The sequence below is a fragment of the Pelobates fuscus genome, chromosome 5, assembly GCF_036172605.1.
Source record: "Pelobates fuscus isolate aPelFus1 chromosome 5, aPelFus1.pri, whole genome shotgun sequence".
Taxonomy (NCBI): domain Eukaryota; kingdom Metazoa; phylum Chordata; class Amphibia; order Anura; family Pelobatidae; genus Pelobates; species Pelobates fuscus.
Window position 1 is genome coordinate 318651070 of NC_086321.1, and position 14916 is coordinate 318665985.

The 14916-nt window shown below is 42.6% G+C and overlaps 2 protein-coding genes across 3 annotated transcripts in view; both read right to left on the bottom strand.

Annotated features, from left to right (window-relative positions):
* Positions 1–5763, bottom strand: part of MISP (mitotic spindle positioning) — a 63883-nt gene extending 58120 nt beyond the window's left edge. The window contains exon 1 of the mRNA XM_063455575.1: positions 5588–5763. The gene's annotated coding sequence lies outside the window, so the exon portion shown is untranslated. The remainder of the gene's footprint in view (positions 1–5587) is intronic.
* A 5271-nt stretch (positions 5764–11034) lies between these two features.
* The window catches only part of PALM (paralemmin), a 90526-nt gene continuing 86644 nt past the window's right edge, over positions 11035–14916 (bottom strand). For both annotated transcript variants that reach the window (XM_063455578.1, XM_063455577.1), the window contains one exon: positions 11035–12857. In XM_063455578.1, the coding sequence (XP_063311648.1) occupies positions 12343–12857 (515 nt within the window). In that variant the 3' untranslated portion in view covers positions 11035–12342. The remainder of the gene's footprint in view (positions 12858–14916) is intronic.

A 14916-nucleotide genomic window follows, 5' to 3' on the forward strand; every position in this document is an offset into this window, starting at 1 on the left:
CCGGTACCCTGCTTGGGCAGGGGCGTGATAGCTGGAAGGGGTGTCTGAGCTGCTCCCCCTTCTTGCGCTTTCCATGTGCGGTGTTGAGCCAGTGAAGATTGTGACCTCCATGGGTTGGCATTTTTGTGTGCCAGGCAGCTTAAGGAGATCGCCTCTGGGGGTCTTTGCCCCTGCTGCGGGCGTCTGGAGCTCCGTGGTCGAGGTGAGTAGTAGTGTCCATGCAGCTGGCCTGGTCGGCGGAGTGTCATTCGCCACTGTGGTTTCTTGCGCTTTCTCCGTTTGTTAGTTGTGCGGGGGGGGGGGGGGGGGTGTTTATGCTTGCCGCTTCGTGTAGTAGAATATCCCCCTGGAACTGCCTGGCTCTCTGCAGGTAGGTAGGATAGCTCGTTGGGTTGATCTCCCTCTGGAGATTGATTTGGTGTCGCTGCAAATAAAGCCTCCAATTTGGCCCAGAAGTCAAAGGTGGCATCCAGTCGCTCTAGCACATATTCTGCAGCACCTCCTCGTGTCTCCATGGGCTGCAGTAGGCCCTGCTGGTGATGCAGAGGCCCGGCCGCCATCTTAGGTGGGTCAGCCGCGATCATGTGTCGGGAGGTGGGAGCTGTGCAGGGTTGACAGGGGCACCAGCCAGTCGATACCGGGATAACCCCCGCCGGTCCAGAGGGGGGGGGGAGGAGCATAGCTTCGGTCACCAGGGCCATTCAGGCAACGAAGGAGCCTGGAGAGCGGCCGTCTCTCCAGAGCTCAGCCTTTGTAGGCCGCTGACTGCTATCGGGACGTACCGGAGCCGGATCAGCTCACGATGAGTATCCTCCGGTGTACCGCGACTCCCTCGGTAAGATAGGTGCCGAAAACGGTCTGCTAGGTGAGTGACCTGGGTGTAAATCACGCTTTATTGGGGCCAGATGCAGGAGCTCTTGCCGAGCACGTCTGGTTCCCTTGGCAGTCAGGCTCCGCCCCCTAGATGGTTTACTTTTAACCCCTTAAGGACACATGACATGTGTGACATGTCATGATTCCCTTTTATTCCAGAAGTTTGGTCCTTAAGGGGTTAAGATCTAAATATGTATGTGTGTGTAAAACCTTACACTCTAGCTAAATCCAGAATGACTATCCAGGTTGCTAAATAATGGTCTTTAAATACATACATTAAAAAAAAAATATATATATATATTAGCATATATGGCCTGGTTAGTATATTAATTCCTTTATTCTTTCATAATGAGGTTAAAAATAAAATGTGTTTTATTTGTCCTGAAGAAAGTTCCGAACAGGAACTGAAACATTGAATTGTGTGAAAATGTGCTAGTAATTTAAAGGTATGTGTGCATTCTGTGGCTATTCCATGGTTTGTTTGTTTGTGTATAAACAGAGAGATAGATAGATGGATCACATCACTTTAAATTACTAGCACATTTTCACACAATTTTTATACATTTTAGTGTCCTGTCAGTCGTAGAAGTTTGCTCAGAGAAGCATAGCTGACATGAGGAAAACTATCTCTAGCAAATCAATAAATCTATTAATGAAATGCCTTTTAATCCACACATTGACAAATTGGTCATCTGGGATTTACCTGTGGAATCTTATTAATTGAATACAAAGACACTTGATTTGAAGGAATTGTCCAATAAAACTTTGAAACTAGTCTAATCTCTAGATGAGCAATTCACTAAAGAAAAAACATCTATTAAAGACAACTGATGGTACCAATATATATTTCTTATCTTGCTATCAGTGAACTTAGCAAGTTAGTTATTTAAACTTCACTAAGTAATAGCTGACATTTTCAAAGATGCCAGTCTAATTTGTTTATGTTGTGAATTTGAGATTGAGCGCTGTCATAAACAACCTGCGGATGAAAAAAAAATAACTTGACTTTATAAACACCATAAATAAAACGTTTCACAGTTGTATTCAATAAAGTGTGAATTGTTGGGATTTCAGAATGAATTCAAAATGAATGAGAAAAACAAACAAGACATTCTAAGCACTAAAACCATTAGAGCATAATACAGTCTCTGCACTGTGACAAATGGAAGCGTTGCCGCTTGTGAGACGTGCAATGTTTACGTTTGTCAGTCAGTGTGCTGTGTACTCTAGTGGATGTCAATCAGACAACTACTAAAGGCACTTCCTAGTGAAGACTCAAAAAAATCCCCCCAAACTTCTCTTTCGGTGCAGTGATGATGCCAAACACAGTTAAGTCTCCTTATAGAGAAGAATTATAAGGCTTCTCTTTGAGGAGACTCCGATTACGCAGGTGAAGCAGGCCCTCAAGACCTCTCTATAGAGATGCGCTTATTGAGATATGAGATCATCTGTTTAGGTAATCTATGGAGGTGGTGGAGCGGCTGATGCTACTGTTTGAAAAATTGAAAGACCTAGATTTATGAGAGACCATACACAAACCAGATTGACATATTAAGAAATGTCAGACACAACTTGGTGCAGTGGGAGCAAGTGACTTCCCAAGTTGACTGTAACGAAGATGAGCAGTATATATTGGTAGCATTAGCTTTCTTTCATAGATGCTATTCTCTAGTAAATAGGTCAAGAAAGGCAAGTTTAACTATTATTATTTTAGTTCATAAAGTGGAGTGGTCTAAAAGACACCCTGACTTGCTCGGGAGGAGCACCAAACACGTCGCCACCTGGACCCCGTGGTATGTCTACCTTTCACGACCAGGAACTGGAGGGACATAGCGCACACCACAACACAGTGGGTTCGAGGGTGCCTGGGCGCACTTTAACACATGTTGCTCTATGTAGACCCCCCCCCCCTTTCTACTATCACCCATTGTATCTACTCATGCCCACATGACTTCTCTGTAGGGCCTAGCTATAGCGGCTTGATCTGCGTCCGAGGAGGTCGGGAACGGGAGGACCCGACCGTGCTAATGCAAGATTTACAGCCATAGCACGAAGTGAATGCCGAGGGCACGAGCCATTGACTTAACTAACGGCTGACTGATGGAGGTACTAAGACACTGGACATACAGAGAAATAGTTTCCAAAATACGACACACTTAATTGACGGGAGGATGGGAATTCAACACCCGCTCCACGACATCTCAGGGCGACACAACAGGCACCTGACCGACGGGTTATACTAACAGACAGACACATCCAAGCTACTTTCTACTACACAAGTGATCCCTAGGGCTACTTTCTATAGGGGATCCCAAGTCAAAGCTCGGAATTGGGGAGCCGCTTTTTCATCAGTGAAGAGTATGTAATTGGAATACGAATTCTTGATTCCATAACAATACACCTAGCTAAGCGAATACTTTCATATCACAAGCTTCATAGCCTATAGGTCAGGTATCTCTAATCGAGGATGTGTATGCTTTTCTGCTCAATATGTCACATATTTTCGATATTGAAACTACTACCTTGTTTTTTGCCATCAGATCTATAAGCTTAACTCTCCAGAAGAACCTTAAAACAGGGCTCGGAAATATCTCCTTGTTTGTATTCAATCTGTTATTATTGTTATTGAAATTGCTTCTGCTTCAAAGTATGCACTCACGTAAAATTGTTAAAATTGCCTATATCCGATTGATTGAATGCTTTCATGTTGCTGGATGCATGTCAGATGGTCAAAAGATATCAATGCTTATTACCAGCACCATTATTCGACTTGTTTCTCTGCACATTTACACTGTTGTGGTGTATGTATGTGATTCTGTACTTACCCGATTGTCAAAATAAAGAATTTACAAAAAAAAAATAAAAAAAGACACCCTGAACACTCTATTATAAATATATATGTATTTAGAACTTTAGAGTGTAGCGTTAAGCCAAACTGAATATGTCCAAGTCAGCCATATTTTCAGACTAAAATTTTAAAGTTTCTTTTACATTTTAGTGAATAAGGCTTAAAGTAAAATAAAAGGGAGCACTCAAGGCCTTCTTTTATGGAGGGGTGTTGATCGGCCCCGGGCAGAGCAATTTTTGTATCAAATTGAGTATGGTCACCGTTACAAGCCTTCCAAAAGTCCTGCTTTTGGCAGGACAGACACGATTTTGAGGTACTGGTCTGCTTTCCCGTTTTTATTCCCTAGTGTTGGTCATCTACAGCTGATAGTAGGACCATACATGGAGTGCTGCAGTAGTGCTCCCTACATTTTCTGAAGGCCATGGGGCAGCTAGTCACTGAGCATAACCCTTTCACCACATCCCATTCTCCCTTCTTAATTGTTGTGATGTATGCTTCAAGGGTCAGCATATTTGAAAGCCTGATTTGAGGTTCCTTGGACAATATTAGTGCTATATTTTTGGCACTTCCTGGCACTCTGCATGGGGCGAATGGTTTTGCTGTTACTAACGCCAAGAGGTTGTGATATGTTCATCATCAGCACCAGGGATCCTGGTTACAAGCAACACTGTACATTAGGGAGGGAAAAGAAAATGTATGCAAGAAAACAAGGTTTCAAGCCCATTCATGGATATTAAACTCTGGCAGGATGATGTTTTATGTATTTATTCATATATTTATATCTTGACAGTGGTTGTCTGCTAGTTAGTCCTGCTTAGCAGCAGACTGACATTCGGTCTGTTTAAAAACAATGGGCAAACAGCATGAAAAATGCAATAAGTGTCAGTGCATGGCGGTAAACGTCCTTCATTGCTAAGCAATTATTATTATCAGTGCCAACATATTCCGCAGCGCTTTGTTTTTGTAGAGCTTACAATCTATGAGACAGTTTATTCACTAATCTGAAACTAAATTTCAAATTAAGGCCAATATATCTAAACTGGAATAATTCTCCAAGTATCCAGTTCGATTACTTTGGCCTTCATTTTGAAATTCCCTTTGCATTCCCACCAATTCTCAATTTAGTGAATAACCTTTTAAGACTTTTCTTCAAGAGTCCGTAGACAAGTTGCATTGCATTGTGGACTGAAAATTGTATGAACTTTTATGTTGTGTTTTACTGTATTTTGGTTATCATTACCAACCTGCCAGGTAACAACCAACTGTATTTAACAACAACTACTATCCGAGCTGGGCATGATGGGATATGCAGCCCAGTGTTATATGCTCCATACTATAAATGTTATCCAATACGCTCCTTCACTCCTATCTTATCTATTCATACAGAGTAAAATACATTTCCTGGTGATAACAAACACCTAATCTTGTGGTGCATTGGATTTTTGCTCCCCCCCAACCCCTCCCATTTAAAAAAAAAAGAACTTTAGCTAAAGGGTTTAATTACTAACCAATTATTTGAAAACAATTTACACCACAATGGCCAAAATTGGAGAAAAAAAAAGATGTTTTTTTTAATTCAACGTGTAGTAGATACACTTCTAAATGTTTCACAGACTGATAGCTAATTGTTAAAATGTATGGCAAGTATAAAGTAAAAAAACATACAGCAATAACTTTTTGGCATTAGCCCTTAAATGATCAATAATATACCTATAACAAATTATATATTATGTATATATTTGGATTTGCCTACCTTTTGTCGTGAAGGGGTTAAATAACTCCGTTCCCCACATTTAACAACGTGCCCCTGAAATATTTGTACATTTTCATATACAGAATTTAAAAAAAAAACTGGTTAAGTCCTACCTGCCCCCATACTTTCTGCTTGGGATCCATTCTCCTCTTGCCTCTGCCCATCCCCAGCGGGTGGTAAATGGCAGGGTGTCTATGCTGTTTGCTAGCTGTTGGCATGGAGTGACCAGGAGTGACACTGGACAATAGTCAGGGGATGCTGACTGAGGGAATGCATACCCTGGAATGTTGCTGATTACAGAGGCGCTTTTATTAGAGATGAAACCAAACATTAGCTTGTGAGCAAAGCCTGGGAGTCCGGAAACTTCAGGAGAATGGGAGGGGAGTTTGTATGTTTGCCAGAGTTCTCGTGTATGCAGGGGATGCTCTTGGACAACGTTTTCTGAACATTCGTATATCAAGACAATTTAAAGTCATCCTTGCTGTTATCATTGGCATGTTTTAGTATTACATCAAGCTACGTGAACACAGAATATTAATGCACACAATAAACAATACTGATTTCTGAAACTGTTTAAAATCAAGGCAGCCGACAGCAGAATGTTAGGCACATGAACCACACAAAGACGTTTATTTACTAAACAGCAAATTTTGAAGAATAGGCCAGGAAAGTTAACACTTTATTGCTGAGTATGCAAAATCTACAGTTCTACTGTCTATTTTCCACACACAAAAAAAAACAAATTCTGTAAATAAATGTTTGTTTTTTTTCTTTTAAAAATGGCTCAAAGTCTGATAGAAAACTACACAGGTATGTATTATAGTACTCTTGTTGGGCAAATTCTATCACAATAATCATAACAACCTACAACCATCTGAAAAATGCTGATAGCCGTGCTATGCATAATAAAAGAAATACCTGCATCAGAACATTCTGCAATTAAGTCATATTGTTACACTTGAAATGACATTGCTTATTAAATTCACATTGGGTGTGTTCACGTTTCCCAGAGCAGCGAGAGGCAAGACGAGACATTCAAACCGTTGGATCGAGGAATCAAACTGAGAAAATTGCGTGTGTTGTTCTTTATTCCCATAACCCCTTAAGCCCTTAAGGACCAAACTTCTGGAATAAAAGGGAATCATGACATGTCACACATGCCATGTGTCCTTAAGGGGTTAAGGACACAACTTCACAAATAAAAGGAATCATGTCGGAATTTTTCCATCATGTGCCCTTAAGGGGATAAATTTCAATTTGTGTGCTACTTTATGGTAAATCCATTGCTCTGAAAAGATTTGTAAGAACACTACCACAATGAAATTATCTATTTTCTATTTTTCAAATTGTGGCAAAGGGCGAAAACATTTCCCTCCTAAGTTTGTATTCCAGTAAAGATGCATCACCATTTGCTTGTATGCTCTGTTTAGTTGTTGTAGAGTGTTGTAAAACCTGTTGGTCTTTTAAAAGTAAAAATAATAATTTAGTTTGGCTACTAAGAGATTTATTCCCTAAACAGGGAGTTGCTGGGAGTTGTCAACTAACCAAAATAACTCAGATGCAAAACAAATATCAGACTTGGCTGTTTTGGATACATTTTAAACTAAGTTAAAGGATTATTCAACCATCACAACCACCACAGTTCGCGTTAGGGGTTTTGATGATAGGAGTTACAGTTCCTTGGCAATGAGGTAAACTGTTTTACAATGGTTTATCCTCTTACCTGGTCCTGCTGGGTATCTGGTCTACTGTGAAGCAGGTTTTACATTAACAAGCTTCTGCAGAGCTGATAACGCCAGATATCCATCTGCCGCTCTTCCACTGGCTGACTGCTCTCATTTAAATTTGCCCAGAATTGACATTAGCCAGCCTGGAACTTCTTGTTCCAGCCTGGCTGATGACATCCCATGATACTACCAGGGCCGGTGCAAGGATTTTTGCCGCCCTAGGCAAAAGTAAAGTTTGCCGCCCCCCATCCCCCCCGATATGCCATCACAATGCCCCATGTTAACCAACGCAAGTGCTGCAGTGCCGCCGTGTTTACATTAAAAGGCCTGCAGGGACAGGCTATAGACACCAGAACCACTACATTAAGCTGAAGTGGTTCTGGGGACTAAAGTGTCCCTTTAATGTGAGGTAAATTAGAGATTAGTGCCACGAATAATATACTAGATTGCCTACTTACAATCAGAGGAGGATGGTGATGGGCTCTAGCTGCAGTCTGGCTCCACTGGTCTGGTGTAGAACAGGCTCTCTGGAGGCTGTTTGTGTTCTGGGAGAACGGGAAGCAGCTCCATTTTTTTTAAGGCCCTTTGCACAGCTCAAGGTCTGGGCCCCAGGGTCCACCTTCATGTTCCACCAATTAGTTTGTTCACAGGAGTAGGGGATGTCCTGATATGTGTGTAAGGAATGCATTGTGTGAATCTGTGTTTGTATGTGTAAGGGCTGCAATGAGTGTTTCTGTGTATGTACGGGATGCAGTGTGTGCGTCTGTAAGGTGTGCATTGAGTGTGTGTAAGGGGTGCATTAAGTGTGTGTAAGGAATGCATTGTGTGTTTCTGTGTGTGTGTAAGGGATGCATTGTGTGTAAGGGTTGAATTGCTTGTGTGTGTGTCTGTGTGTGTAATGCATTGTGTGTTTTTCTGTGTGCAAGGGGTGCACTGTGTGTGTGTGATGGATGTCAATCTCTCCCCCCTCCCTTGTCACTCTCTTCTCCCCCTCTCCCTCCCTCGTCACTCTCTTCTCTCCCCCCCTTGTCCCTCTCTTCTCTCACCCCCTTGTCCCTCTCTTCTCTCCCCCACCTTGTCCCTCTCTTCTCCCCCCCTTGTCCCTCTCTTCTCCCCCCTTGTCCCTCTCTTCTCCCCCCTTGTCCCTCTCTTCTCCCCCTCTTGTCCCTCTCTTCTCCCCCTCTTGTCCCTCTCTTCTCCCCCCTCTTGTCCCTCTCTCCCCCCTCTTGTCCCTCTCTTCTCCCCCTCCTCCCTTGTCACTCTCTTCTCCCCTGTGTGTCCCTCTCTTCTCCCCCCTCCCTTGTCACTCTCTTCTCCCCATTCCCCCTCCTAACCCCGTCAATTCCCCTCCCTGTCAATTTATTCCCCCCACCCTGCCTGTCCATTTATTCCCCCCCTCCCTGTCCATTTATTCCCCCCCCCTCCCTGTCTATTTATTCCCCCCTCCCTGTCCATTTATTCCCCCCTCCCTGTCCATTTATTTCCCCCCTCCCTGTCTGTCCATTTATTCCCCCCACCCTGTCTGTCCATTTATTCCCCCCACCCTGCCTGTCCATTTATTCCCCTCCCCTCCCTGTCCTTCCCCCCTGTCTATTTATTCCCCCCTCCCTGTCCATTTATTCCCCACCTCCCTGTCCATTTATTCCCCCCTCCCTGTCCATTTATTCCCCCCCCTCCCTGTCCATTTATTCCCCCCCCCCCTGTCCATTTATTCCCCCCCCCTGACCATTTTCCCCCCCTCCCTGTCCATTTATTCCCCCCTGTCCATTTATCCCCCCCTGTCCATTTATCCCCCCCTGTCCATTTATTTCCCCCCTCCCTGTCCATTTATTTCCCCCCCCCTCCCTGTCCATTATTTCTCCCCCCTCCCTGTCCATTGATTTCTCCCCCCTCCCTCTTCATTGATTTCTCCTCCTCCCCTCCCTCTCCATTCATTTCTCCTCCTCCCCTCCCTCTCCATTTATTTCTCCTCCCACCTCTCCATTTATTTCTCCCCCTCTCTCCATTTATTTCTCCCCCCCCTCTCTATTTATTCCCCCCACCCTCCCCTACCTATATTGTAGCGTGGCCGAGCTCTGTATGGTCCGGCCGAGTACAGGGAGCTTTTGTTTCCTGTACCCGGCGGACTAACAGGAAGTGAACACTCAGTGTTCACTTCCTGTTAGTCCGTCCGAGTACAGGAGACAGATGCTCCCTGTACCCGCGGACCATACAGGGCTCGGCCACGCTACAGAGAGGGAGTGACAGGAGGGAGCGCTGAGCCCTCTCCTCTGGCTGCGCCCGGGCGTTGCGCCCTCATGGACGCACCAGCCCGGGCAGAGCTGCAGCCACCTGAGGCTCTCTACAGAACGCTCGGGCGGCTGCAGCATTAGGGGGGCCGGCACTCCTGGCGGCGCCCCTTCCCAAGGGGCGCCCTAGGCGGCTGCCTAGTCCGCCTTACAGGTAGCGCCGGCCCTGGATACTACTAGGCTGATGACATCCCCTGAATTACATCTCCATGAGCAAAGGGGTGGTTAAACTCCATATGTGCAGTGTTTCACAGACTCCAGGCATCATGAATACTTTAAATCTCTGAAGTGGTCCTGGTGCCTGGAATTTAATTTTTTTTTGGTCCAGTTTTGCAATTTGGTAGCTACTTACTACAATGTAGCATATGTTATATTACTAGATAGAACAGTTGGAACTTCCAGGATAATACAGACAAATGAGGTCTGACATGGTAAAGCCGAAACAGTCGACCAGTACAGAATTTTAGGGATCCAAGATTATCACGGATGTTGGCTAATGTAACCCAATGACTGCAAATCAATGTATTTCTATTTAACTGTCAATTCAAGACTTTGTGAATTTGGTAGACCTTTATTTATCATTTCTGGTGTCTAACTACACCTATAGGATTGAAAGGGACTACAGTTGTATGCTAAGGTTCCAAATTAGAACACAGAGAAACAAGTGGAAGGTAGTAAAGGCAGAGGTTTGCTCTCCTTGTACTGTTCTATTTGATAGAAGAGACATGTAATTCTCTTTCCAAATCCACTGGCCTTGACATCAAACCAAGTAAAATATTATTTGCTCTCTCTATACTATACTAAGTATATAGTATAAAGTATGTAGTATAGCATTATGTATATGCCATTGGACATTGGCTGGTTTTCAAGATTATTATTTTTTTTTTACACCCATTTTGAAATGTAATATAAAATCTATTTCTTTTACACTTTACTCAGGGTCTAATGGTCCTCCATTGTACATGGGAATGGGCACTAAGGAAAACTATTGTGAGTATTGGCTTAACCAAAATTATGTATGTGTTTACTTTGCAAACCATTGGGAGTTCTCTGAATTAACCCAAGAATCTTCATTTTATGACCTGGCCCAAGGTTCAAGAACCACTGCTTTGTGTATATTTGCATGTCTTCTTCTTCAGTTTTGTCCAAAATTATTAATACAAAATATTTAAACATACTTCTGTGTGTACTGTTACCCATGTGCATACCTCCGATGTGCAGTTCTTGGACTGAACCAATCCAATTCTTTCACTGAGGGTATTTAGCCCCTTCAGAAGTACTCTGTGCATAACCAGCTCTGTGTGGAGTTTCCCAGAGAGGCTGTTAGTAAGCCGGGTGTGCATTCACTTTGAGATGAGGTGCCCTTTTTCCAGAAAGGACCACCCTTTGTAAAGGTGGACACATCCCTCTCTTCATGTCTCTTTGTAGACCACCCACCCTCTGTCCCAAATGCATACCTCCTAAAGTTCAGAGGTATGCATGTAGCCATCTGTAATCAAATGTGTGTCAGTGTGTCTCTGTCATCAGTCACAGAATGCGCTGTAATTAGGAGATTATATAACACAGTTTATTGACTTACTGAGATATTTTTACAATGAAATGAAATATGGGCAACAGGAGCAAGGAGTACGGGTGAGGTTCAATATCAGGCACGGCAGGAAGTCCAGAGGCACCAATGTGAATGTCCAGCCTGGCCCCACTGCCTCTAGAACTCCCAGAATGAAGTCCATGGCAATTCATATGAGCAGGGGACATACTAAACGAATGAGGGTCACACATATAGGGGGTCAAGATAACTCCAGAAGAACCTGCAACAATTCTCCATGCATATCATAGCAAAGCTTTTCAAAGCATCACAAACCTTTCCATCATTGAAAGGGGAAATTATAAGCTACATGTACAAATCCCCCTTCCAAATCATCTTGTTAAGAGAAACACTTGTTAAAGACAACATCCTGCAATAGTCCAGTTGAAATATGTGTGTATTGAAATCCCACTGACCAATACTTTCCAGCATGCGGAATACCATGTTAATCCCTCCCCACACACAACAGGAAACTAATATAGGTTAATGCAGACTGCACATGCACTGGTGTGTGAAACCGGACACACCAGCAGTAGCCATCAGACCATCCGCTTTTATAGTCCAACATTTGATGACACCACATGATCTCTATTTTCCAAGAACATTTTTTGACATTTTATAATTTCATTTTCCTTCTTGCAGTCAAGAGTTCAAAAATACCTAAGTTCCTTCAATTTACCCAAAGCCTACAGTTACACAATATAAAACTGGATAGCATGACATAAGCCATTAAGGGATATTGAAAGGTGTCTAAGACCTTTATGTTTCATAAAATGGCAGTATCTTCTTTAATATTATAGAGAATACTGCAGATTCTCCATGGAGGGGGATGGAAATTTTGGAAGATGGGAAGCACACAAGAGGATGTTTGAATATTTCTGCCAGTATAAGAAGATTGGCTGGGGACCTTTAATTTATATGGAGTCATCTCTCCCGTGTTTAATATTGTTATTTCAGTTTGGGGGAAGGAATCCCACTTTTTTTGAGACATAACGGGATTATATTATCTTGTTTAAGTCAAGTGGGCAGGGCTCAGTTATCTCCCAGGTTATTTGGGGTTAAAGTAGGAACTCCTATGTTTTGGAAATAAGGATATATGTGGCAGACAGGAGTTCTTCACGGGTTTAAGAGAGTACTCTCTCCAATGAGGCAGTGGCTATGAAGAGAACCATCTCAAGGAGAAAGCCCCTTCCGGGCTACATTGTGATAGAACATCATACCTCTGGAAAGGATAGAGGATGAAGAGCAACCCCCATTTATCATTGAATTTACATTACACTGCAACATTTGCACCTCTGTTTCTTCATGGTAAGATCCTGCTCCCCACTCTTTGGTGGTGCTGTATCATTGGTCTCTTGCTTATCACTCTTGGCGGGAGGATCTACAGGGGCCCCGTTAGGGGGATGCTGGGTCTTCTCTGGCAGGTCCCCATCAGCCGCAGGTTGAGGGTCTCCATCACTGATGACCACTAGTTCAGCTGTGATGGCCCCTTCAAGGCCCAGGACCTTTTTGGTCTCATTCTCATCCTCAACATTCTGGTAGCCCATGAATATCATAGTGACTGGTGGTTCTGGGCCTGTAGGTGTCTGAGGTGGTCGTGCCTGCACACCAGGGATCTCTTTTCTAGGAGAAGCTCTCTGTATGGAAGGATTGTCATCCGTTAGAGAGATTTCACTAAGGGTTGTCTCCCCTGCTTTATGGATCATATCTTCCACCTCGACGGAGCTTAATTGATGGACACTATCATCAGGAGCGTTGGCCTCTGATCTCACCGCATGGACTACTGCAACAGTACAAGAAAGAGTTTATGTGAGAGGAGGAAAATATACGATCAATTATGTAAAATATATAAAAATAAAGGTGCCATGTATCTGGAGAATATATAACAAAATTTTGTATCAACAGAGTTGAAAAGAAAAAAAAGAAGAATTCAAAAGAAGATCAAAGAAGAGATATATACAGAACAAAAATACAATAAAAATGGATACATATTCTCAAATAAATCATATGCCTCCCCTGACCATGCATAGGATTCAGTGAGTGCAGGAAACACCAGTAAGTTGTTTTTGAAGGTAAAATGTATTTACATTATATCCCAAGCACCACATCTGACATCATAAACAAACTAAATCATTTAACAAAAGAAACATTTGGAAATGTCTCAATATAACTACCAGACTCTAGGTACCTTAGCTTTTAAACATTACATAAATGTCTAAAATGTGTTTTGGAGAGTTAAAAAGAGCTGCAAGGGTACTATTTACCCATGGTCCGTGGCATGCAGGGTTTGTGCACGGAAGGCTCACATAATTTTTCGGTGGGTTAAAAAAGGAGGAGAAGAGTTGTAATGTCTTGTGACAGAGTAATGCATGAATGAGGCAGCACTTAGTCCAGCACTGTGTGAAGTTGTACAAAAGCTGGTGGCCCACTATGTTCTCCAGGCCTGAATTGCTCCACTCAGATATTTCATGATGGCCTTTATCATCTGAGGATTCTACAGTGAATATGTGATGTTGTTCCTGATGAGAACGTGCTCATGACATTCATAACAAAAGCCATTGTCATTGGTGGAAGTAGAATTGTGTTTCTTAGGGCTGCACAAATCTCTCTGTGAATGCTCCATTATGATGCTCAGGCCACAGTGATGGAGGTTGCAGAGAGATTTAATGTCACACCTCAAAACTTGCAGCATTCATCTGTCTAACCCATATACTGCATGTTCCACATGAGTGGGAAAATCCACACAGAAAAAGCCATTTGTGTGCATTATGGTGCTTTGAGTGCTCTGGAACCCCCAATGTAAGTAGTCAAATCATTTGCTACCTCTTTGACAGATTACCTGGGTCTGCCATGTACTGGTTGTCACTTTCTTCACTGGTAGTCAGAAGCTCCTGCATGGAGCTTCTGTAAACTCTCTTGAGCAAAATCCAATTAGCTGATCATGCTCAGACAATGACCTCAACCCTGCACCCCTGGATTTAGCTCAATGTAGTGAGTTTACTGGCCTCACTGAGGGTTTAACAGGTGGTAGAACTACCCCAGGTAGGTTGTCAAACCATTAGCAAATGGCTAGACTACTTACACGGGGAGCATCAAGGCTCACCTGGTACCATAATCACTGCAGCAGCTTTGGAATGTTCCTTTAATGTAAATGGTTTATCTGTCTTCTCCTACTCTACACAATCAATGTGTAAGCGATTGACATGAATTTTCATACTGTATTTTGGATAAATGTTAGTGATGTGATTGTAATAGTGGACCATTGTACAGTAATGTAATAATGCACTCAATAAACATGTTTGTTGTTCTTTCATGAACAAATTAAACTAATTGAGACTAACACAAATGGACACTCCTATTAAAAAAGGTTTTATTATTATTATAACATAATCATCATTATAAAGGCTTCTAATATTCTGTTGTACGGCGATTCTGATTTCTGCAGCAGGTTTTGCTCACTCAAGTATTCTTACATTACATGTGCACTTTAATCATCTGTGATAGCATCTATTTCAAAAGTTACATTAAGATGATCATGTGAGCTTCCATTTATGGAAACTCAACAATAGAAAAGCATTGTTAGCGGAAACTGAATAAGCTCATAGGTATGAAAAAAAAAGGAAGCCGTTAAGAAGAATTTAAAAACAAAAGAGTCTGAATTAAGGTCAGCACTGCAAAAAGCAGCTTCAAATAGCTGACTGATTGCGGAAACCACTTCTTCATTGCTACTTACATCTAAAATGTTGTATATAACTCCCATCACTTGCTATGTACATCTAAGGTTATTTGTATAACTCCCATCACTGCCAATCTAGGCTTACACACTCTTTAGACATCTAATA